The sequence below is a fragment of the Haplochromis burtoni genome, unplaced genomic scaffold (genome assembly GCF_018398535.1).
Source record: "Haplochromis burtoni strain Fernald_Lab_line unplaced genomic scaffold, NCSU_Asbu1 Contig_47, whole genome shotgun sequence".
Classification (NCBI taxonomy): Eukaryota; Metazoa; Chordata; class Actinopteri; order Cichliformes; family Cichlidae; genus Haplochromis; species Haplochromis burtoni.
The window spans coordinates 908,899-932,795 of record NW_024582408.1 but is presented as its reverse complement, the minus strand read 5'-3'; the positions used below and the strand labels follow the sequence as shown (position 1 = coordinate 932,795).

Sequence of the window (23,897 nt, the reverse complement as noted above, 5' to 3'; positions counted from 1 at the left end):
GATGTGTCGAGTGTTTTATTCTTTTGAGCAAAGTACGGTGATGTGCAGTCTTGACCCAACCATCACTTAGTATTTATTGAAACATGCAAACATCCATGGAAATATAGTATATAAAGTGGGGAAAGAACTCGTTTTTTTACAGTTCTAATCACCTTTGAAGTTAACATTTGAGATGGCCAGCTATCTTAGGCAAGCTTTCTTAGAATTTAGGTTCCTGAAGGAGACTTCAGAAATAGTTCTCCGGGCTTCTTGAAGGACATTCAAAGCTCTTCTTTGGATGTTGGCTGCCTTTTGTTCCGTTTTATGTCAAGATGATCCCACACTGCTAGTGTTTTATTGTGTTTTTTTCTGTCCAGTTATGCTTTTATTGCACTGAAAGTGTGTTTGAGATCATTGTCATGCTGAAAAATTAAGCTCTTGCCAATCAGATGCTTTCTAGGATTGCATAGTAAATCATTATCGGTATTTTTCTGTGTTCAAAATTCTTTTGACAGGATCTCCAACACCACTGAGTAAAATACAGCCCGAAATCATGACAGAACCTCCACCATGTTTTACAAATGGCTGTAGACACTGTAGGCTGTAGGCTTCAAGTAAGTAATTCTTTATTTAAAAAGCCATCCCTTGACACAGCTGTTTAGCTAATTATAGGCCAATCACCAACCTTCCTTTTATCTCAAAAGTTCTTGAGTCAACGAACTGAAAGGAATGGTTTATTTGAAGAGTTTCAGTCAGGTTTCAGAATGCCTCACAGTACAAAAACAGCATTAATGAAGGTAACAAAAGATCTTATGGTCCCTGACAGTGGATCTCATCTTTGTGCTTGTCCTGGTAGATCTCAGTGCTGCATTCAATACAGCTGACCGTAATAATTTATTACAGTGATTAGAGCATGCTTTAGGTATTAAAGTGGTTAGAATCATATCTATCTAATAGTCTCCAATGTGTTCATGTAAATGGAGAGTCATCTTTACACAATGACGTATATGTTTCTGTAGGCAGTATCACTAGAAGGCATAGCATATGTTTTTACTTCTATGCATATGATAGCCAACTTTATCTATCCACGAAGCCAGATAACACACATAGATTACTTAAACTGCAGGAATGTCTTAAAGACATAAATACCTGGATGACCTTGAATTTCCTGTTCCTATATTCAGATAACACTGAGGTTATTAAACTCAGCCCTAAAACGCTTTGAAATATGGTGCGTAACATGATGCTTACTCTAGATGGCATTACGTTTTATTGCTTCTTTTATTGTTTCTTATATTGTTGCAATTTTAATGTGTTTGTCCGAAAGAGTTGTGTTTTGTAAAGAGACATCAAATCTCAATGGGCATACCTGTATAAATAAAGGTTAAAAAAACAAAAAGAAAAAACCCAAAACATTGGCCTCAAGTAACACTGAGGACTCGGAGTCACTGTTGACCAGAATTTCCATTTGCTCAGTATCTCTAGAACTAGGACCATCCTGTCTCAGACTGATGCTGAAAAACTAGTTCATGCATTTATTACTTCTACGCTGGGCTACTGTAATTCATTATTATCAGGATGACCTAAAAAATCATCAAAAAGCCTTCAGTTGATTGAAAATGCTGTAGCAATAGTAATGCAAGGGACTTGAGAGAGAGAGAGAGAGAGAGAGAGAGAGAGAGAGCATATTTCTCTCATACTGACTTCTTTTCATTGGCTCTCTGTCAAAATCCAGAATCGAACTCAAAATCCTTCTTATCACATACAAGACCTTGTATAATCAGGTCCCATTTTATCTTAAAGACCACACAGCACTTTGCGCTCAGACTCCTGGTTTACTTGTGGTTAAAAGTAGAATGGGGGCAGAATGCAAAGGCACTGCCTTCAGCTTCCAGTCTCCTCGTCTGTGGGACCAGCTCCAGTTTGGATTCAGGAGAAAGACACTCTCTACTTTTAAGATTTGGCTTATAACTTTCCTTTTTGATCAAGCATATAGTTAGGGCTGGATCAGGTGATCCTGAATCCTCCCTTAGTTGTGCTGCAATAGGTCTGAGCTGCAGGGGCTTGACATAATGCATGATGAGTGTTTCTTCTTCACTCACCCTTTTTTCACTCACTATGTGTTTATACACCACTCTGCATGTAATCAATAGTTATTATTAATCTCTGGCTCCATTCCACAGCATGTCTTTCTTATAATTACAGGCACTTTACTTCACAATATAAAGCGCCTTGAGGCAACTGAACTGAACTGAATTGTAGATGGATCCGCTGAAGGGCCTGATTCATCTCTTAAGTCCTGTGTTGAATTCCGCCCCACCTCTTAAGGGCATAACATTCAGATACACTTCATCTGCTGGAGATTCTTTTGTCCTCTATTTGTCCTCAGATTTATTTAAGAACATACTGCACATAAATCAAGATGTGCCAAAGCCAACACTAATAAGGCTTTGGGAATCATGTTGTTGCTGCAAAAATACAATTTTGTCCACTATGTTGTCGTTGCCTTTTTTTTATTTTTTATTTTTAGATTTAAACTAAAGAAACTAAAGGAGCAAATTACGCAGGCTGCTAGTAACAAAGTCCCTAAAGATACGATTTAAACTAAGTTCTTTGCTTAGTTTTCTGTTATCTACATTCCTCTGAAAACAGTTTGATAATGAAAATGAGTGAAAAACTTTAAAGACCTTCAGAGAACACGGAAAAACTATTGCTCAAGAGTTGGGAGTTTGCCTTGTAATCGGAAGGTTGCTGATTCGAGCCCCGGCTTGGACAGTCTCGGTCGTTGTGTCCTTGGGCAAGACACTTCACCCGTTGCCTACTGGTGGTGGTCAGAGGGCCCAGTGGCGCCAGTGTCCGGCAGCCTCTGTCAGTGCGCCCCAGGGTGGCTGTGGCTACAATGTAGCTTGCCATCACCAGTGTGTGAATGGGTGGATGACTGGTTGTGTGAAGCGCTTTGGGGTCCTTAGGGACTAGAAAAGCGCTATACAAATACAGGCCATTTACCATTTACCAAATGATGCAAGAAAATATGGCTCCTTGGAAGAAAAATACAAAGAAAACAGGGATAGCTCAAGACTTTTGCACAACATTTTATGCCAATTCTGCATGCAGCTGCAAAAGTGGTTATGTTGAGCCTTACAAGGCAGACTGAATCTAACTTTGTGTAAATCGACCCAAAGAAGGTATTTATGGCTCTGGCCCTTTAAGACGACGCGCATGCGTACGTCGCCGAGAAAGTTAACTCACTGAACTTCGTAGTCAGAAAAATTCTGATTTTTAAAACAGAAGGGAAAAGTCCATTGTGTTGACATGGCATTTCGCCGAAGAAATAAGAGCTATCCTTTCTTCAGCCAGGAGTTCTTAATTCAAAACCATGCTGACATCGTATTCGGTTTGGTGATTTTCATTCTGATTGGACTGATGTTTGAGGTGAGATGAACTCACATTCCTTTTTTCCTTCTCTCGTCTCCCTCAGCTGTTTTAAGATGGCAAAGCCTGCGGCAAACTCTAAGCTCTAACTTGAAATCCCACTTAAAGCGATTCCCGCTTTGTAGAAACGGTTGCTCATAAGATTGCCTGTTAATTTAGCTGTTATCAGTTTCGCGGGTTTGTCGTTCGTGCTGTTCTTGTGTTTTAAATTTTACAAGTTTGGGGAAGGAAAAAAATGTTGCTCTGGTCGCAGTCAAAGTAACAATCTATGCGTTGCTCTTAAGGTAGGAGGAAACGGGTTAAAAAAAGCAGCTGTGCACAAACTACAGCGTTTTCGTATTATTGCTTTACATGTTGAAAGTTTCCTTTTGTCTTGTCTTTAAGTTTCTAGAATCTGGGTAAAACCTAAACACTTGACTTGGGTAGCAAAGCTACATGACCGTTTAATCGCATGACAGTGTCTTTCACAGCAAAAACTCTTTGCAAGCAATTGTTTTTCCAATTGTCAGTTACCAGACATTTCTCAAATAAAATGGGTGTTAAAGCCTTTCCTGTATTCAAATTAAAAGCAACGACTTTCCTTCCTATGAGTTCCAACAAACTTCCGCTGCCAGCCGTTTTATTTTGAAAGTCGTGAACGGAAGCTGTCTGACTATTTGTCAGTGTCTTGACGCCACTAGTTAACTGCCACGTCTCAATATTTGCTGCTGTGACCCGGGGGGGTCAGCTGCTCTTAACACGCTTTGACCTGAAGGGATTTCACCGCTGACCTTTAGTAAAATAATTAAATAGATTATTCGTGTAGTAGTTCTTCCTTCTGCGTGAGCACAAACACTCCCAGGCAGCCACCGCCTGGACATTTAGTAAAGTTTCAAAACGGAACCCTGGCTGTGATTACACAGCTGATCGAATAGGGGGAAAAAAAATAGGGGATTTCCTTTATTTTTTTCATTACTGGAAAAAAAGAGAACAAGAGTGCTCTACATGTAGTCAGTTATGTTAAATTTTGATGACATGTCACCAGTAGCCTCGATCCACAGGGAATAACTGGCGACTTGTTTCACTGTGGCGCCCAAACTGGTATCAGGGGACCAACAAGGTCTCTTGGGGTGAGGGGTAGGAGGGGGCTGTGGTTTCATTTTTTTCACTTTGCTTAATCATATGTGGTAAGGTCAGAATTTAGCATGCGGGAAACGGTAGTTTACTGCAGTGGTTCACATCCTGGGTTGAGAAGGAGATGACTGGACACCAATCTTTGATCTTTTTAATATGCAGTCTGTTAATCAGCAGAAAACTTTTTTAACTGTTTGAATTGCTTGAGCAATGAATAATCAAACCTGAGGACCTTTTCCTATTACATTAAAGTGCATTCAAGTTTTAAGTAAAACAAACAAACAGAACAAAACATGTTTTTGTTTCTGTGCATAATGGACAATTGGTTGGAGCAATTATGGAAAAATATCTGTGCGTGCGTGTATGTTGTGTGTGTGTGTATATTAATGTATGTATATATATTATGTGCGAATGTTTAATAATTAAAGTCAGTCATATATATATATATATATATATATATATATTTATTATTATAATATATATATATATATATATATAATTGGGCTGCCACGATTTGTCGACTAGTCACGATTACGTCGACTATCAAAATCGTCGACGACTGATTTAATAGTCGACGGTCGTTTGAAGCTTTGTAAGATCGCAAAAGACGCAGGAATAATAGCAGGATTTAAGAGTGTAATAACGGACTGAAACAGAAGATGGCAGCACGCATGTACAAGGATGCCAGCTGCCGTTAAACCCCGAAGAAGAAGAAGCAGCTGTGTCCCAGAATTCATAGCGCGGCCCAGCTAGTTTCCAACAATGGCGGCAGCTAGTTAGTTTTAATATTACTCTTATTATTCTTTCTGGGTCACAAAATAAACGTTTAACATATTTTCAGGCGAGAATGTAGCTGTGTAAACCTCAAATATCGGCTCAGTTTATCAGGACACCACATATTTTCAAAAGCGCTCCGACGTTTTCGGAGACGTCTGTTACCCACTAGCTCGATAGCTAGCCGGGGGCTAGGTCACTAGCGCCGTGAGAACACCGGACTCCCGGCAAATTGTTTTCAAACCCACCGCCGTCTTTCGCGACTCAGGTTAAATATATATGAGTCACTTAGATAAATTAAAAATGTTGTTGTTTGCTTTTTTGTTTTTTTTTTAGTATTTTATTTGTTCCTGAGTAAATCGGTTTGGCTGAGATTAAAGTTATAGTTTTTACACAGCTGAATAAACGTCAAGCAGACAGCTGATTATCAGAAGTGTGAGATGCTGGAGAATATACTCCGGTGTCCTGTTATATTTTAGATAGCAAGGAGTTTATTAAACTTTACCGAAACAATCTGCAAATTTCATTAAAATTGAATAAACTATCATCTTGTCTTTATTTTTAGTTAGCACCTTAAAAGCTTAAAGCTGTAAGCTAATGATAGTTATATAAGAGCAGATCTGCTGGTGCAATAAGCTGTAGTTTTACGTCCAGTGGATGATGATCTGATTAGTCGACTAATCGCATAAATAATCGGTGACTAGTCGACTATCAAAATAATCGTTTGTGGCAGCCCTAATATATATATATATATAAATAATTAGTGACAGGAATAATCAAAAGTATTTGCTTTATGCATGTTGAAATCTGGATCACTGAATATAGCAATCGGATCCTGGATCACACTCAGCAACCTGTAACAGGTGCTTGCAGGCAGGTATGGCTTTGTTTTGAAATAAGGTTTATACTGGGTTAAAACAAAAACCTCTGCCATTCTATTTTTTTTATTTTTTTTTCTAGAAGGACATCTTAGAAATCAGTTCTCATGAGGAAGTTATGACACCAGATGTGTGACTGTCTGACAGCTCTGCTATACTGATAAGGCTATTTCCTTAATCTCACACACCCACTTGCTATATATATAATCTCACACACCCACTTGCTATGTATATATATATCAAGTTTATTGACTATATGTTAAACTGATATGGCTATTGTACTTCAGTAAATGACAACCCGATTAAGAAAAAAAGGTGTTACAACACTGCAAGGGGATGTGGGTGGGGGTTGTCAAAAATCCTTTATGAAGGAAAGACTGACTTGTGTTTGCTCTACTTGGAAGCCCACATTCTTGAGGTTGCACTCAGGCAGGTTCGCTGAACTATGCTGCTGCTGACGTCTCGTCTAATTTCCAGGCAACAGCAAAGACGGCCATACTGTTCATTCAGCCTCAGTACAACGTCACCACGTTGTCGTCAGGTACGAAGAGCCAGATTTTGATTACGTGCTTACTTTCATTCAGCCTCTATTAACCTTTGACTCATGGAGTTTCACTTCTTCCGTACCTTTTCCTCTGCGTCACGGTATTATTGAAGCTGGATGTTCTTCCAGGATGTTTAACACACCCCTGATAAATAACATCCTATGTGTGTTTCATATCTCCTGTGTGTGTTTTAGAGGGAGAGGTGACGTTGTACCACTACGGATGGAAGGACTGTGCCACCATCCTGTTCTATTTCTTCATCGCCATCATCCTCCACGCAGTAGTGCAGGAATATCTTCTGGATGTAAGCATCTTTTTACTGTTTTACAATGCCTCAGCTTTTTGGTGTGTTTCTTTTGTCTGAAACATATGCTGATTATTTCCAGCAGACAGATTTAAAAAAGATTAAAAAATGAGTAGGTAATTAAAATGAGGGAAAATGTTTTTGTTCTGGGTATGCAAATTCTTAATAATTTAGTAGAAAGGTTTTTGGAAAGGAAGCGCCATAAGGTACCCATTGCCACAAAAGCACTGCCCCAATAAAACCCACATAAAGATTCATTAACCACTATATACACATTCTACACATTGGTTAAATGAAGGAGAACACTACAGGTTATGACCAGGTTGTACCAAGTTACATAAATCTTTCCAAGACCATAAAGAAACTTTAAAATAATCAGAATATTAGTGTTTTCAGTGTAGTCATCCAGGCTTTGAACTGATTAGCTTAAAAAACCCCTTCAGTGCACAGTATTAGCCTCTTTACTGTTTCAAAAACATGATATTATAATGAGGAAGATGCGTGCCATATACTGAAACCAGGATATGTGCTGTTTCATCTCATGGTGTTTGCATCCAAATGCTCTCAGTGTGTCAGTTTAAAAGAAACCACATGAAAAAAAACCCCACACATGCCAGTTATGAATATTTTAAACAAAAGAGCTTAAACAGATTGATGTGGGGGGGATGGCGGGAGAGCCAGGTTAGTATTTGGTCATTGTTTAGAAATAGGCCAGCGAAAAGGATCGGGTGTTATTTTAGCAACATCACCACGGTTTCCAGCGTGTCTTGAAAGGAATACTTCTTCAGGCAAGTGTTTAAAGTAGCAGCCATAAATAGCTTCTATCATTTTTAAAAAAAATATTTTTTTGTCCTCCTTACGGTAATCCTGTAACACTTCCTTGTGCATGACAAACGCCAGAGTCAACATGCCACCCGTTATTGCCGGGATCTAACCTCATTCACGCGTCCTGTTGTTATGGTTCATGTTGCAGAAAGTGAACAGACGTCTTCACCTCTCCAAGAGCAAGAACACCAAGTTTAATGAGTCGGGTCAACTTTGCGTGTTTCACTTGGTGTCTAGTGTGTGGAGTTTCTACATCCTCATTACAGTGAGTGAGACTGCATTCAAGCGACAACTTCCTAGTGAAGGAAATGCCGCACATATTCTTAAAACAGGCGCTCACACGCGCACATTAATAGATAATAGTATTAATAGTATAAGTGTTCTAATTTCTTCACACAGGAAGGATATCTCCTGCATCCCAGCACCCTTTGGGAGAACTATCCTCATGTACATCTCAGGTATATATATTTATATATATATATTAATTTAACCATAAAACACTAACTGTAGCTAACAAATGTCATGTTTATTAGGAGTGAGACACAATACCGATACAGCAATCTATCATAACCTTTCCTCTTCTGATACTCTTATCTTGACGCTGCTGCCAGATTTTGATGATTTTGGGGTTGGGTTTTTGGCCTGGGTATGGACCTGAGTGCAAATGATCTTCAGATGGTTAAGGCAAATTGACAGAATGAGTTTGTGCATCACGTTATATTTAATTTTGGATGTTAAATAAATAAAGTGTATTAAAGCTATTTAATCTAAGCCCACTTAATATTTCAAATTATTTTGAAACTCTGATTCTCCAACCAGTTTTACTTGGTGGAGTCTCTGCTGCCTGACTTTTTGTGGTGGCATTTATCAAAATAACCAGGGAGAATAAGAATAAGAGGTTATTAGCTATAATCATTATTAAAATATGATAATGGTAGTATACAAATGTGTACTGTAAACCAACGCATACAGATCAATATTTAAGGTTTGACTCTCAACATCCAGTGGAGCACAAACTGGGTGTCATCAGGACGCTACAACACAGAGTGAACACCATGCCCACAGATACAGTGGCCAGGAAAACAGAAGAACATATCAAGAAGGCCCTGAGTTTATGTGGTTATCACAGCTGGACGTTTTTCAAAGATGGGAAGGCACCTAGTAAAAAGCTCCAGGAGAGAAAGAGCATTATGCATTTGTGCAAAGTAGGAGCCTTTTAGAGTTTCTTTTTCAGAAGTGGGGATCATCAATTTTGCTGCAGAAACACGATAAGTTGGCAGTCTACAAGCTTGTTGGTTTTTTTGTTTTGTTTTTTTGACCATAGTCCTAATTATATAATAAAACTAAGACGAAACAATCAGTGAGGCAGGATGTAGATTATGTGCTTCTCCCTCTGTCTTACCCATGCCTGTCTGTGTGTGTCTGGTCCAGGTTTCAGGTGAAGTTTTTCTACCTCACTCAGCTTGCCTACTGGCTCCATGCCTTGCCAGAGCTCTACTTCCAGAAAGTCCGCAAGGTCAGTTGGAGAGTCCTTGAAACTGGAGGAGTTCTAAAGTGTGATTAGATAAGCTCTGTTTATACTCGGGCTCATGTATATTCTGCATGTGCATTAGACAAAGTTGGAAAAGGACTGAGAGGTGGGGAAAGGTGTCAAGCTTTAAAATCATTTGCAAATAAAGGCTGTTTGTTTTCCAGGAGGAGATTTCTCGCCAGCTCCAGTACATCTGCCTGTATTTGCTCCACATCTCTGCAGCCTATTTGTTAAAGTAAGAATCCCTTTGAAGTTGGCCAGTAAAATCCAAAGGTGTGAGTAGAGAAGACTCACTAAATGCTTGGTATTTGAGTCATTTCGAGGTCTTTTAAATTCTTTGCAGCAGCAATTTTCACTCTGCTGCTCAACTTAGTGTTTCTTTTGTCAGCAGGGATGTAAGGGAGAAACGTGGCACTCAAAGAACCTTGATTTGAAATCTGTGAGGGAAAAACATAAAGATTTTTAGATATTTCAGGGTTAAGTCAGATCAAACTGTACTGGTGATTCAGTTATTTTAGATAATGGCTCAAAATAAGTGTCCAGCTGCACTTCACGGTGACTCCCAAGTTGCAAGTTGCAAGATGTTCGGGCTGCTTAGATGATTTCCTTTTATCACCTATTCTCTCGACTTTGTCTCCTCTTTCCTGCCTAGTTTAAGTCGTGTGGGTCTGGTACTCCTCTTCCTGCAGTACGTGTCAGAGTTGGGCTTCCACATCGCCAGACTCCTGTATTTCACTGATGAGAACCACCAGAAAATGTAAGCTATCTTACCTGCGAAGAGGCTTCAGCAGGTTTTACTTGATAAAGGAATGAGATAGAAGTAGATCAAGCCCAACAGTGCGACCTTTTAAAAATAAACTTCAGTGTTTTTGTTCGTAAGCAACAGCATCATGTGTTTTCAGCGTTGTTCACCTTTTGACTCGGATAGTTTTACAGTACATTATAATATTACAGTGTTCTTATGATAACCACTACCTTGAACTGATCATCTCAGCAGCTTTTTTTTTTTTTTTTCCTTTTCCTTTTCCTTTCTCTGGGCCCAACCTCGCTGTGTGTCCTCCCCCAGGTTTGATCTGTGGGCGGTCAGCTTCGTGTTTACGCGGATGTCTACGCTGACCCTGATGTTCCTGGCAGTGGGGTTTGGTTTGGCTCGTTCTGAGTATCAGGGGCTGGACCTGGAGATGGGGAACTTCAACACTGTGTTGATAAGGTGAGTTATATTGAGAGAGGGAAAAAAAGAGCAATGTCCAACATCTGTGGATAATGATTTATTTTCTGGTACAGTAAGAACTGTTTAGAGCTACAGAAACAACATAAAAGTATAATTACATTGTGCCCTTATAGTGTTCAGTTTTGTATTGTTTTGCATCATTCATTTTGAGGAGGATGTATAGGAGCCAGGAAGGAATTTAGATATTTTATTTAGGCTATTAAAAATATCATACATTAGCATCATATGTTTTAAAATTTTGCAACACAATCGCCCATTTTTACGAGCACACGTTTGTTTTTGTTCTTTCCTTTTGCCCTTTCAGGATGACCGTTCTACTGTTGGTATGTTTAACTCAATCGTGGCTACTCTGGAAGTTTATTCGCTTCCAGCTGAGGCGCTGGAGGGAATTCAGACACGAGCAGGCTGTTCGCAAGAAGTCTGCTGCAAAACAACCCCTAAGGCCACTAAAAAGAGATTCACGTGAGTTTAAACACCTGCTCTGCTGGCTTTCATATTTCACGTGCATTACCTGTTAAATACTTGCAAAAGAAAAAGGAAATGAGACTTAGCATTTGTCTCTTCTCTGCTGTCATTTCTGCTTTCTTCATTTATCTTTATCACACCGATTCTTACATGTGCTGCATTAACAGAGGTACTGATTTCTCCCTTCTCTGCCTGGCAGTTGGTCACCATGAAAATGGAGTTCTTAAAGCTGAGAACGGAGCCTCTCCTCGGACAAAGAAACTCAAATCCCCTTAAGATAACAAACTGACTGGCCTAAACAGGAGACCTTAGCCCTGGCCAAGGCTTCTCATCAGCACCACAGCGAAGCTGATAGCCACTGGTCATCAAGCTTCTGGATGTGTATTTCCTGAGATGCCACGGGGACTCAGTCGCTACAGACTTAGGCTTGAATGCTGGAAAATGAAATCCAAGGAAACCCCTTGAGCCCCAACAGACATTTTCTCTTCTCATCATATCAGTATTTTTTTTTTATTTTTATTTTTTATATACATCCACAAAGCCTGTGATCCCACCCTGAAGCACACCATTGAATGCAGAGGGAATTCAAAAGTAAAGTGAACGCAGTGTGCGGCACATTTTAATGTGTATGTCCATGCTGAACGTGTTGATTAGTCCTCATACACAAGTACTGTATTGGTTGTAGCATTGTGAGATATTGCAGCTCTTGCCATTGAGCCGGCTTTGCTTGTTTTCTATTCTGGTCCGCTGGAGCAGAAAAGCGTTACTGATGATAAAGTATGATATGAGCTTACTGTCGAAATCATGCAACTGTCACTGGTCACTTAACAAATATGCATTAAATATGTATGTTGGATATTACCGCATGCTATTTCATGTTTTCTTTTTTTTTTTCTTTTTTTTTCCTTTTTTTGTTTTTAATTTCTTTATTAAATAATGAGATTTTTTCTGATATAAGTTTTGCATCTGAGGTCTTTTCAGCTGGTTTACATTTTATGCACCACATGTGTTTAAAACAAAACTACAAAAAAAAAAAAAGAATAATCACTTGTTGGAATTTATGGTGTGTGAATGGACAAATTTGAAGTCTCCTCATTAGAGACGCCATAAGGTTCATTTTAAAGCAACAACAAAAGGTCGCTGTATTTATCATTTGTCTCACTGTAAGGTATCACTTGAAAGGTGTCATGTTGATTGTTTAATTGTCAAGGAAATTTTAGTAAAGGCTTTGATTTACAGTAGATTTATTGCAGAAGAAGAACTCTGAAATAAGGAATGTCTTCACATCAAAGAAACTGCTCTGTTGCTTCACCTGCCAATGAGAAAGGAGGGGGGGGGGGTTGGCAATTAAGATGAGCATGAACTAATTAGCATTTATTTTTTCCAAAGAGATACCTACCTGCACAAAGGTATCATTGACAAATAATTTAGTCTAAATGGCTGGTATAGTCTTTCCCATCTTGGTCAGGTGGCTGGGTAGTTAGAATTTCCACACCCAGCTTGTGCCGCAAAGAATCCAGCGTCTTGGAAGGGATGTCACTCCAGTTAGACTCCAAGTATTTGAGCACATAGTGGTCGGCATCAGTCAACACAAAGCGGTGACCAAAAACTGAAAGCGGGCAAAGGTAAATTTTATAATCTTGATATTATACTAAAGATAACATTTAAAATGTCATAACTGAGAAATGTTACTGTATAAAAAAGGAATATATAATCATTTTCAATTTAAGTCAGAAACACGCTTAAAAGAAGTTGGGATAGTGGCATGTTTGTTTTCCCAGTCCTGATTAACATAGGATTTCAGCTGTTACCTTCCACAGTGGCCCCGATAGCGAAGTCTGCAGGTGAGTAGTACGCAGGTTTGTCTACAGTAGAGCCCGGCTTGGGGACACGGGACTTTTCCAGAAATTTTCCACCAATGACACCAGAGTTGCGTGTGGTCTTTTCAAAAATGCTGATCATGTCATTGGACAGGAAGTAGGACAGGATGAAACGGCGGTCTTCATCTTCAGGATTCTGGGAGTCCTGGAATGCAACGTAGGTGGGCTTAACCAAGGTGTAAAAATAAAAAATAGCTTTTTGCATAATCACCCCTTTTTTAACTAAATTTTTACTGAGGAGTAAAAGTGTCTCTAATCAGTGTTTCTGAGCAAAGCCTGTCCATTGCAGAATGAGGAGCAAGGCTGGGCTTTTTTAATCTCATTAGAATGGTCTACTTTTGGTAACTTTCAGTGATTCAGTTCTTTTGAACTGCTACAAATGCTCTGCTAAATGTTGCTCACCAGTCTGGCACTGTAGCGCAACACTTTATGGTCGTTCTCTAGCATCTTTACCACGCTCACTTTGGGAGGCTCGGGAATCAGACGCAAACAATTCTGAAGAGAATCCTCAAGTGAACCAAAACCATTGTAGGGAGGAACTGTCTGTAAGCATGGACAGCATGGAGAAAGAGAGAAGGAAATAGACACAAATGTACAAAAACATATACACTTCTGCTGCTGTAGTCCATCTGCTTAACTGAGCTACTATTGCCTTTCTATCACTTTGAATTGGTCTGGCTTAAAGCGGTATAAAGCATGCCTCCTCAGTGATACAGTCTAGCTCTGACAGCATGGCTGGAATTGCTTTTTACCTTCTGAATCTGTCTGTGTGTATGCAATCATGGCAAAATTAGGTCCTTGAGACACTTACTATAGCAGAAACTACCTCAAAGGTAGTTTTTAGAGCTTTATCGGGTCTTTATATGACTATCTGCAGACAGATTCTGTCAGTATGATGCGTCATCACTGTATAAGATGTGTGTGTATCGCTGACATTATAATGAACGTCAAATTCACAGATGGATGTAGTTTATAATCGTTTTGTCTGGTGTAATCCCATTCCAAGATGGGCTTCAGTTTAAATTAAAATTGTTCCAACATAAAAAACAAAAATAGGTTAAATATACAGTTCAATTTACCTTCTTCCAGTCTTGAGGCATATCAACCTTCTTTGGTATCTCTATGGACTTCATCTCCATTTCCGGGTGGTTCTTCTGGTAATATTCTTTAGTGAAGCCATCACAGTCATAAAGCAGGAAGTTGCGCCCCAGTAGTTTCATCCTTTGACCCACCTGGAAGTCTTTTGGGGAGTAATACTCATCCACCTCTTGCTTTGAGACCTCCATCACTGCGCTGGGGAAGTTCTCTACAAATAAACAAGAGTACAACAATGTCAAAATGAAATATACAAAATATTATCACAGTCTCTGTGTATTTTTGATGTATCTAGAAAATCGAGTACTTTGTAGAAGCCAGTGTAATTAATCTTTTTACATAACATGTCATCATTTTTGTCATCATTGCATAAAGTCGTTTATGTCATACATAAAGTAGGCAAGAAAAAAAACATAACTGATGACATAACTCGCTTTACTGCACTGTATCAAATCAAATCGGTCAAATGCACATTTAACCAACACACAGTACTGCATCAAACCTGATTTGATCTTTTTGGGTAGTCTCTGCCTCCGCATCAGGATGGGGAAGGGATCCAGGCCGCTGTTCGGTTGGTGGACCTCTGCGACCTCCACTGTATCATCCACCAGGTAATAGTGAATGGTAACAGGCCTGGACTCCCCATACAGAGAGTCAGCATCATCCCACAGAGTGAAGAAGCGTAACACCTAACCAAAAAAGTGTAGAAGAATGAAACTACAAATACAGGCATGCCTCTATTATATCTGCCATTTATTTTATGGCAGGAATACCCCATGAAGGAATTTAATTTCTAGCACTTATTAGAACTCTAACACAAATCAAGATCGGTGGATTCAAACCTTGGACGTTGCTGTGATGTGACAGTGCTAAACGTGATTAATGTTACACAGTCAGCTTGTAAAGGACTGAATTTCATTCACCTTGCGGTCCATGTTGAGAAACTTGTGCAAATTATCAAATGTGGAAGGTGTAGTGTGACACGGTGGAGGGTTTTCACGACGGATGATGTAAGGATCCGCTGGCATTGGCTCAGGGTCATTTACAATCATGCCTTCACTTTCCATGAATTCCTGTATGAAGAATGAGAGATCAGAACACACAGGAAGTGTATTTATAACAGCAGACTTCTAATGCATAGTTTCATTTCCACAGCATTCAAACACATAAGGTTATACCTTAGTAAAGGTATCACACTGGGTGATGCGGTATTTGACCCCATACACGTCCAGGTCCATACCAAGGTTGAGATCTTTCCAATGGTAATGCTCTCCACGTTCATTCTTGGGCAACTGGTGGCGTTTGATCCGCTTTCCCTGTGGTATCCCAGAGTTCTCTACTGTGGGCTCGATGATGCAAATGCTGTCATCCTCTAGGTAATAGTAAATTACCACAGGGCGCACACGGTACTGCTCTTCAGGAGAATACAAGATAGCCTCCATAAAATATCCATAGTAGCGCAGCGCCTGCAAGACAGGTGGTAGTGATGAATAACAGATGAGGAACCTTTATGTTTTTATGAGTTTTACAACTATAGGTGTTACCAGACCTTCTTGTCAAGGGCCACATGAGCAGGGATGAAGTCTTCATGTACTCTTTTACCAAAGGCGCAATAAGTAAGGTCAGGTGTCTCGAAGGCTAACTCACTAATCTCTTGTTGAGTGAGCTGCTCTGATAAAAGAGGGTCGTTGCCAATGCCCACAGTGGGACGTCGGGGCAGAGCATAGCCATTCCTATAGCTCAGAGTTTGGGGTCGATGGAAGGCTGACTTCTGCAAACACAGAAGAAGAAATAAATTAGCTCAGGTAAATACAGACAGAAACGTAATTATATGAAGCACTTATCACTAATTGATGTAGTTTACACTTAAATACCAATATGGGAGTGTTCTGTCCAATGTTACAGTAGTCTGTGCAAGTCTTGAGCCACCCATTGTGTATATTTTGTTCCAAGTAGCCAATAATTCTCCAGGCTTTCTTAAGGTCTTTTCACATTGTTCTTTTGGCTGCTTTTTCAAGGATTTTAATTCAAGTCCTTGTTCCTGACCATTTTTAGAGGAATTCTTTAATTGTTAACCCACTTGACATTGACCTATGAATGACTGAAGCATTAAAAAAGACACCTACTTCAAGCAATGACCTTGTGTTGTCTACACATAGCAGAAAACTGTACAACATACCGATCTAAAAATATATCTCTAGTTATCTTACTAGTATACCGTCACAAAAACACATCATCTGTTCCCATAATACAGTAACACAGTTTATTAGGCACCCATGAGTAAATCACAGTGGAGGTCTGTCGTGGTTAGGGGCTGAATTTCAGACAGCGGTGTCAAAATTAATTGAATTATGAACCGATTTTGGTCAATCATGTCAATCCATAAAATTGCCGAAACCTTTTTTTTCTTTTTTCTTTTTGCCAAAACACACTTCCAATGCGGTGAAGGCATAACTGGATAGAAAAACACACAAGGTAGCACAATCTGTGATAGACTGGCCTCCCCAGAGTCCAGACCTCAGTGTTCTGATAATTTTTTAAATGGCATTTTTCTATTCCCTACAATCCAACATCATCCACCCAAGTGCTTTCTATAAACCAATCACTCACATTGGAGAGCTACTTGGGGTTAGTATCTTACCCAAGGATATTTGGCCATATTTGTAGCCGGGGATCAAACCACTAACTGTCCAATTAGTAGATGACTTGCTCTACCTCCTGAGCTACCACCCCTGCTAATGTAACAAAAGGCAGCTAGAATCCAAAGAAGATTTTTAAATGTCGCCCAAGAGGTCTAGGGAACTATTCACGAAGACTACTTAAAGAAATGACAAGCATTGTTGCCTAAGAGTTCTGTTTGTGTTGAAGAATAAAGGTGCTCAGACCAAATATTGACTTTCAAGGTGATTAGAATTGTACAAACTCTGTTTTTGCCTTCAGTACTGTATTCCCATGTATGTTTGCACGTGTTCCAATACATTCTTGCACCCATTTTTCATTTCCGAGGGGTGGCTCAAGACTACTGAACAGTACTGTAGATCAAGTATTGAGCGCTATGCCTGTAGGAAAACAAAATAACAATAACATCCCTAAAGTAAAGCAAGAATAAATAAATAAATACAGATAAATTCTCTCTGTGTTAACTGTCAACAGTGAATTTGTTAATTTTATGAAAAAATAATAATTATGTGTTATTATGATTCAAAGCATTGCTGTTCATTTTTATTAGGGCTTGGTAAAATAAAATAACTTTATCAAAGACTCTTTAGAGAACATTTAGAGATGTTTTAAAGGTCACTCGAGAGCTGGCTAGTACCTTAGCAACACAACCTAACAAGTGGAGGAATGTAAGAAGACACCTGCATTATTAAAAAATAATCGACAAATACCCCCCACCTTCAAAAAAAAAAAAGAAAATTTAAAATTCTGTCAATCGTTAATGTTTCAAACTACTAAGCAAACCCTATAGTTTTGTTTAATCATATTCTTACCGTCACATCTCGAAATGTATATCCCGGTAAAAATGGTAGTCCGTGGCTGTTCCCGGTATAAGACATTTCCAGTCTTGATATTTTTTATTTTTTTTAAAAAGATTTCCTCCTCTGCACAAGATGTTAGCAGTGGGAATTGTGTATTTTGTGGATTTAACAGCCGTTTTCGTTGGTGTGTAAAATTGCACGAGAGCTCTCACGGTGGTAAGTTTATAGTATCCATGGTAACGACAGGAGCGTCTCAGTGGAAACAAAGCAAATATTTCCTAAAACAGATTTAATTTCGCGGTAAAAACCCCATGGAAATACTGAAATTCACAGCGGCAAACACAAACACAAAGGAATAAACACGGCAAAAATAAAATACAATATAATAACATGATATTAAGTTGTTATAATTTCTATTTTTTTAATTTGCATTTTTATTTTAAGTATTTTTTTTAATGTTATATCCAATAAAACAATGCATTTATCTATATAGTTGTGCTGACTTTGTATAGCTAGCCAAAGTGATTTGCAGTCATAACTTCACTCCTTATGTGCTGCATTAAAACACACTGTAGAGATCTATCTTCATCACAAGGTGGCGCTCAATAACAAATCTTACAGATCCACTGAGCCGCTGGCTTACAAGTTCTCCTTCATGCTGTCTATGACCTCCTTGTGTAAATCCGTATTATGTATGAACTCCCTGTATTCTCAGTACTGGAATTGGGCTAAAGCGTCTTCTTTCTCCTGACACTCACAATATAGTCTTAAACTAAAAAATATAGGTCAGTGTACACAGTTGCAGCGTGTTTTTTTCAGAAGAAAGTGCAGAAGGGAAAAAAAAAGACATGTTATTTTTTTTTAAACACAGTTTATTCCAAGCACAGGAGTCATATTTTGGTCTCTCACATCACCAGTTATTGGCACATTTTAATCCCATTCAAAATTAAACACAACAAATATCCTTGTTAGAAAACAAACAAAAAAACAAAAAAACAGGAGAAGTGCAGGGTGTATGTATGGTGGAGGGAGTGTTGTGAAAATGACCTTAATATGTCCTGTTTACTCTTTAATTACGCTCACAAAAATACCAAACTGATTTATGAAAACTAACTCTACGCTTGAAGTCAGGGAAGCACGAGCAGAACTGGACTGACAACTGGTTATAAGATTAAAGTGGCGACATAATTCGCCACTTTCTGCAGCGCTGGTTTCCACGGGCATCTGTTTAGCATCTTTGAAATGAATACACGGATGGCGCAAGACCTGAAATTCACACATCTGTCACGAGACAAGACCATAAAAATATTTTGTAGCAAAGTCACTGATAGAAATTGGCATTTACTGGTAATGCACATTTACATCTGGGGAGAAGTGCAATGTTTAACAGACACATTCAGCTTTTACACATGGTCCACCTCAGCAAAGGGAATATGCATACAACGAGATGAATTTATGATTTCCAATCAATAAATAATTTGACCAGTTACAGAGAGACTCATCAGCTTCATTTCTGACAAAGAGATGTAACAGTTGGAAAAGGCACTGCACTGTGAGTTAAACATACTGTATCAAAAATAAGGTTTAAAAATCACTAAAACCTCTTTGAGGCTCTTTATATGATTTTTCTAGTTCTTCTCTTTAAATGCTGGCACAGCGGTTTAAATGGGCCGATCCCCTTCTTAATAGCCAAAAAAACAAAAAACAAACATCAACCAAACACAGAAACACTAGGATTGCATCCCTGAGGTGCTAGACCAGACAACCTTCGCCAAGTATAAAAATATCTCATAATAAACCATACTTGACAACAAAAATACGCAACATTAATAAACTATTAAATATTTTAAAATATATTTCAGAAGGGCTGAGATGAATTCCCACAAAAATATCTTTTGGTTTTATAAAGCTCAAAAGGCAGCATGGTTATTCACTGTGGAAAGATTATCTTACATTGTCAAGTGCACTTGCTTTATGCTACCCCTCTGCTAAAGTTCACACTTGAATACTGGAGGGTACAGAGCATAAAGCTGTAAGTGTCACAGTCTCTTCCAGCTGCCTGGGGTTCTGTATAAACAGACCTGTCTGAGGCCTTGGTCCTTCAGTCACCATGTAGTCTCTGCAGGCCTATGTATGTCTAAGGCAGCTAACCCATAAATCCCCACTTCAAAAAGGCCTGCGGAGGTCATGGGCAAGGCAGGGCAGCCTTTCACCTCTTGCTTCCTCCAGCCAAGAGGTAAGCTTACCATACAGAAAGGGAGCTTATTGTTTTACTCAAAAGGGGAATAGCTTATGATACCCAGAGGAATATGCAAATCAGCAGAGAAGGAGGACTTTCTTTAAAAGTCTGCAGTACCTTCCACTTTTCTCATCAGTAAGAGTCCAGCTGCTTTTGCATTCATGCTTATAAAGCTTCATCGAGGCCTTGTCCCTTTCCACTCCAACCCAAGTGTGTTCTAAATTTTTGTTTGAGTCAAGTAAGGCGCATATCAATCATCCCTCTGCAGTCCTCAGTAATACCGATTGAGGCTCCGTGTCCCTGGGATGTCCGGCTGTCCGTTCATCCAGATCTCCCGGATGATTCGCTCCCTTTCCTCAAGCCTCTGCGCTCTTTCCAGCTCCTCCGCCGACGTGAACACGTTCATGTTGAGCGTACGCTCAAAGCGCCGGTGTCTCCGCGCCGACAGATCTGAGGTGGTGTCCCAGTCTGAGTCCGAGTCGCTGGAATCGGAGGATGAGTCGGGAGGACGCGGTCGTTTCTTGGCGGGAGGCCGCTGGCGGGGCTGGCAGTCGGTGCGACAGGAGATCTGTACTACCAGGGCGAAGAGGGTGAGGAAGAGGCCCAAACACACACCACAGACAAAGAATAGTGCAGCCCTCTCTGGGTGATCTGTTGTACAAGAGAAATTGGAAATTGTTAGTTGACTTTATGAGGAAAATGTGTCGAACACTAAGCTGAGTCTTTCTCACTAGGTTTCTTATTTTTTCCTGACCTGTTTAGTCAGATGCATTTCACTCAGTGTAATGAACATTGTCTGCACAGCAAGTGTTCACGTGGCTTGGTTTAGTTAAGATGTCTTACAGATTCTGCTACTCCTGGTTTTCATCTTCAACAGATGTCACAGCTCTGATGGGGTCTGTGTTTCACCACTGAAAAAACCAAAGTGACTCTAGCTCCATTAGTACGAGACGAGAACGGCTCTCCCTTTTCAATGAATGAATGCCATTTTCAGCTTTGAATCCTTCATGTCTTCCTTGCATTTTGCATGCAGGTACTTTGCATTTGCATTTTGAATGCATCCAGCTCAACTGCAGACACTTCTGTTTATATTATTGTTCATTAATATAATCAATTTCATTTCTCTTTTACCATTAAGACGTTGAGAATTTTTCTTGAAATCCTAACATGCAACCTTTTTTGCGTTCTGAGGAAACCTTTAGAGAAAGCTAAAAGCTAAGTGATCTAAGTAACCACCTGAGCTCATGTTCACTGCATGCCTTGTGTATTTATCTGACCTTCTGTGCTGCACATTTCACTATGTATAAACTGTTTATAGCAGGAAACAGGCAAACTATTTCAGTGACTGTTTTAGCAGCTGCTTAGAGCTGGTGACCCACACTGTGTAATGTATAGAGACATTATCGCTGCTTACATCCTCTGGCCCACATTTACCCACCTATTAGTGAGAAGAAATGGGAAACGGGGATTTTACACACATCAATCCATGCAGTGCAATCCCGTGGTCACTAATCTCATGGGCCAAGAAGCAACCAGGAGCTGATAATGCTCTTGAACACAGAGATCCAGCCTTATTGTTTGCTAACAGAGCAACGAGAATCCCTGCGGTGGAACTGTATCTCTTTCCCAAAGAGATCAAGTTTCTTTCGTCCGCCCCTTTATTTCCCGAGGGGCCGCCACAGCGGTTGGATCTGCATATTTCGATTCGGCACAGATTTTACGCCGGATACCCTTCCTGGTGCACCCCTCCCATTTATCCAGGCTGCAAGGTGAATGCATTAACCTTTACACTGTGGGGCTACTCCCTAAGCAGTTGCAGTTAAGATCTCTAAAAGTCTAACTGCCAGAGATTACGCTACACATGTGATGTTACAGTAGATTTCAGAACAATGTTACCCGACCTGATATGTAAGTGTAGGCTGCCAATGCGTTACTAATGAGGGCCATGTTGCCACTCGATGTTGAGTTGATGATGGGATTCATGTCCGGGGGACGCAATGGACTTTCTTCTCTTTCTTCTCCTCCTTTTCCGTTTTCAAAAGACTTTTCCTCGTCAGCGTTGGTCTCCCTGGGTTTCTTCCTTTCTGGGAAAAAATGTAAATTAACAGGACATGAGTACACAATGAGTAGTTTACAGCAGCTACATGTACAGTTACATTATGATGGTGATGCTTTTACAGTAAATCCAGAATCTGCTGTTGCTGATTCATTGTAATGACATCAGTCTCAGTCGCCTACAGTCTCACAGTGGTTTGGGGGAGATTTTATCGCATAAATTTTCTAAAAAGATGCGTCACGCATAAGACACACATACACACACACGTACACATTCACAGGGAGCTTTGTGATTCAGAAGATAACACGACATCCTTTTCTGTAATTCATTCTGACTCAGGTCATTAAGAAACAGAGAACCACATGGAAAAGTTTGTACTCTGGAGACATTTCAAAAGCTTCCCAAAATCTTAGAAAAAATGTTTCTATTTATAGATGGGAACGACTACTTCCTGCTCTAGATTTTTCTTTTTCTTTTTTACTTCTTTCAGTGTTTACCAGCTGGGTTTTGTTGTGCACTCACTGCAAAGAGAGTGTGTGAAAGAGAGAAAACAGGAGCACCATGAATTAATTATGGGGATTCATACTCATGTTACAGCTGCCTTTAGTTTACCTGACGTAGTTGTTTATGGGGTAGCATGGAACTACTGCAAGTTTAGCTCCACTGAAAAAAAGCAACCAAACCTCAGACAGTCAAAATAAACAGAAGCATTTAGTTTAGTGACCTGAGCTCTCTCTCTCTCTGTGTGTGTGGTTGCATAGTCATTTTTACATGCTTTATTTCTTTTGTCAATGAAGGTAAGCATACTCTGGTGATTTGTCACACGCAGGAATGACCTCTAATTGTAGAGTCTCTAAGGTGTGTCGGGCTCTCTTTATCTGATAAATGCAGTTTATACTGGAAGTGCTCGCTGATGAGGTAAATGCTTCCACCTGGACCTACGGCTATGTTGCACACATGAGCTAACGTTCAACCGCAATCTGTCTCAACTCACAGAAAACAGACAACTTTTGTCACATTATCAATGAAAATATAAAATACGTTGTTGTTATACTGTTGTCTCTACGAAACAATACATTTGTGTTCAGAGGACTAGCATTCCTGTGGGAAACTAAAGACACCCTTCTTACTTCCTTAGGCAATAAGAGCATACATACCAGCCAGATATTGCTAATCAAATGCACTTCATTAACTGACAGTCAGCAAGTGTTAGCACCTCTATAAAAACAAAAGTGTTGTCAGTTCATTGGTCCAGTGTGTTCAGGTGTGTGTTAACACGACATCCCAGTGAATTCAACCTAAGATCATGTCGTGCAATGCACAAAGAAAGAGCTTGACTTCAATGAAATAAATGGAAAAAGAAAAGTCAAGTAATCTGTGTGAACTGCACAGCAGCAATGCCACATCAAGAAGCAGCTGGAACCAAAGATGGAGACAATAAAAAGTTCAGTGTTTGTGTTTGTGCCATATGATGTTTACAAAGCTGTATTTTAACTTGTACACATAAAACCAATTTTGCAAGGATAGGAAATAAACAAGACTGCATTCGAAATCCATGTTTATATAATGGTATTCCTCTAAAAGCTATGATATCATGGTCTTAAGCATCACATAGTTTTGCTGAATTATAGTAACAAGCACATAAGTGTACAGAGTGAGGAATATATGATAACAGTGATAGAAAAGGCATAATTTATCAAGGCAGTAGTACAACACACAAAGCTTTTAAAATCTGAGAAATCAAAATTGAATGAGAAAATTAATATTTATATTAATCCATGTATGATTAATATAAATATCCTTATTAGCTTATGATGGGAAGCAAATGGATACAAGTAGTTTATTAGTGGTGCATTAGTCTAAAAGTTCAAATCTGCCTCTTCAATTATGTATGTACTCACTTGTGTTATATAGTAAATACAGTAAGTAGTGTTTTTATGGTATTCCACTTCCTGGACTATTTTTTGGCAGAAGGCAGTGACTTCCTGGAGCCTTTGCTGTCTGCATGGCTACCTTTGGTGATCAAGCAAAAAGATTCAATCTATGTCAACATACCCATCATTTTGTGCAG

The 23,897-nt window shown here is 39.5% G+C and overlaps 3 protein-coding genes across 5 annotated transcripts in view; 1 reads left to right on the top strand and 2 right to left on the bottom strand.

Annotated features, from left to right (window-relative positions):
* The first annotated feature begins 3,189 nt into the window (after window positions 1-3,189).
* On the top strand, window positions 3,190-11,943 carry tram2 (translocation associated membrane protein 2). The gene is made up of 11 exons (XM_005921608.2): window positions 3,190-3,411; window positions 6,654-6,717; window positions 6,916-7,025; window positions 7,999-8,115; window positions 8,250-8,308; window positions 9,282-9,366; window positions 9,546-9,616; window positions 10,034-10,138; window positions 10,448-10,591; window positions 10,917-11,074; window positions 11,277-11,943. Exons 1-11 carry the CDS (start codon window positions 3,292-3,294, stop codon window positions 11,351-11,353), a joined length of 1,110 nt encoding a protein of 369 aa, XP_005921670.1. The 5' UTR covers window positions 3,190-3,291; the 3' UTR covers window positions 11,354-11,943.
* A 361-nt stretch (window positions 11,944-12,304) lies between these two features.
* efhc1 (EF-hand domain (C-terminal) containing 1) lies at window positions 12,305-17,786 on the bottom strand. Its single transcript, XM_005921609.3, has 10 exons — window positions 17,544-17,786; window positions 15,602-15,823; window positions 15,231-15,518; window positions 14,976-15,125; window positions 14,555-14,741; window positions 14,037-14,263; window positions 13,360-13,500; window positions 12,889-13,102; window positions 12,477-12,686; window positions 12,305-12,389 (listed from the first exon to the last, which is right to left on the bottom strand). Exons 1-9 carry the CDS (start codon window positions 17,607-17,609, stop codon window positions 12,505-12,507), a joined length of 1,677 nt encoding a protein of 558 aa, XP_005921671.1. The 5' UTR covers window positions 17,610-17,786; the 3' UTR covers window positions 12,305-12,389; window positions 12,477-12,504.
* Window positions 17,787-18,017: 231 nt separating this feature from the next.
* LOC102303210 (protein eva-1 homolog A) overlaps window positions 18,018-23,897 on the bottom strand; it is a 72,200-nt gene continuing 66,320 nt past the window's right edge. For 2 of the 3 annotated variants that reach the window (XM_005921610.3, XM_005921612.2), the window contains 2 exons: window positions 21,672-21,854; window positions 18,019-20,421 (listed from right to left, as the gene is read on the bottom strand). In XM_005921610.3, coding sequence (XP_005921672.1) covers window positions 20,042-20,421; window positions 21,672-21,854 — 563 coding nt within the window. In that variant the 3' untranslated portion in view covers window positions 18,019-20,041. Of the gene's footprint in view, window positions 20,422-21,671; window positions 21,855-23,897 lie in introns of all 3 variants that reach the window. The other variant, XM_005921613.2, reaches the window with a different exon arrangement.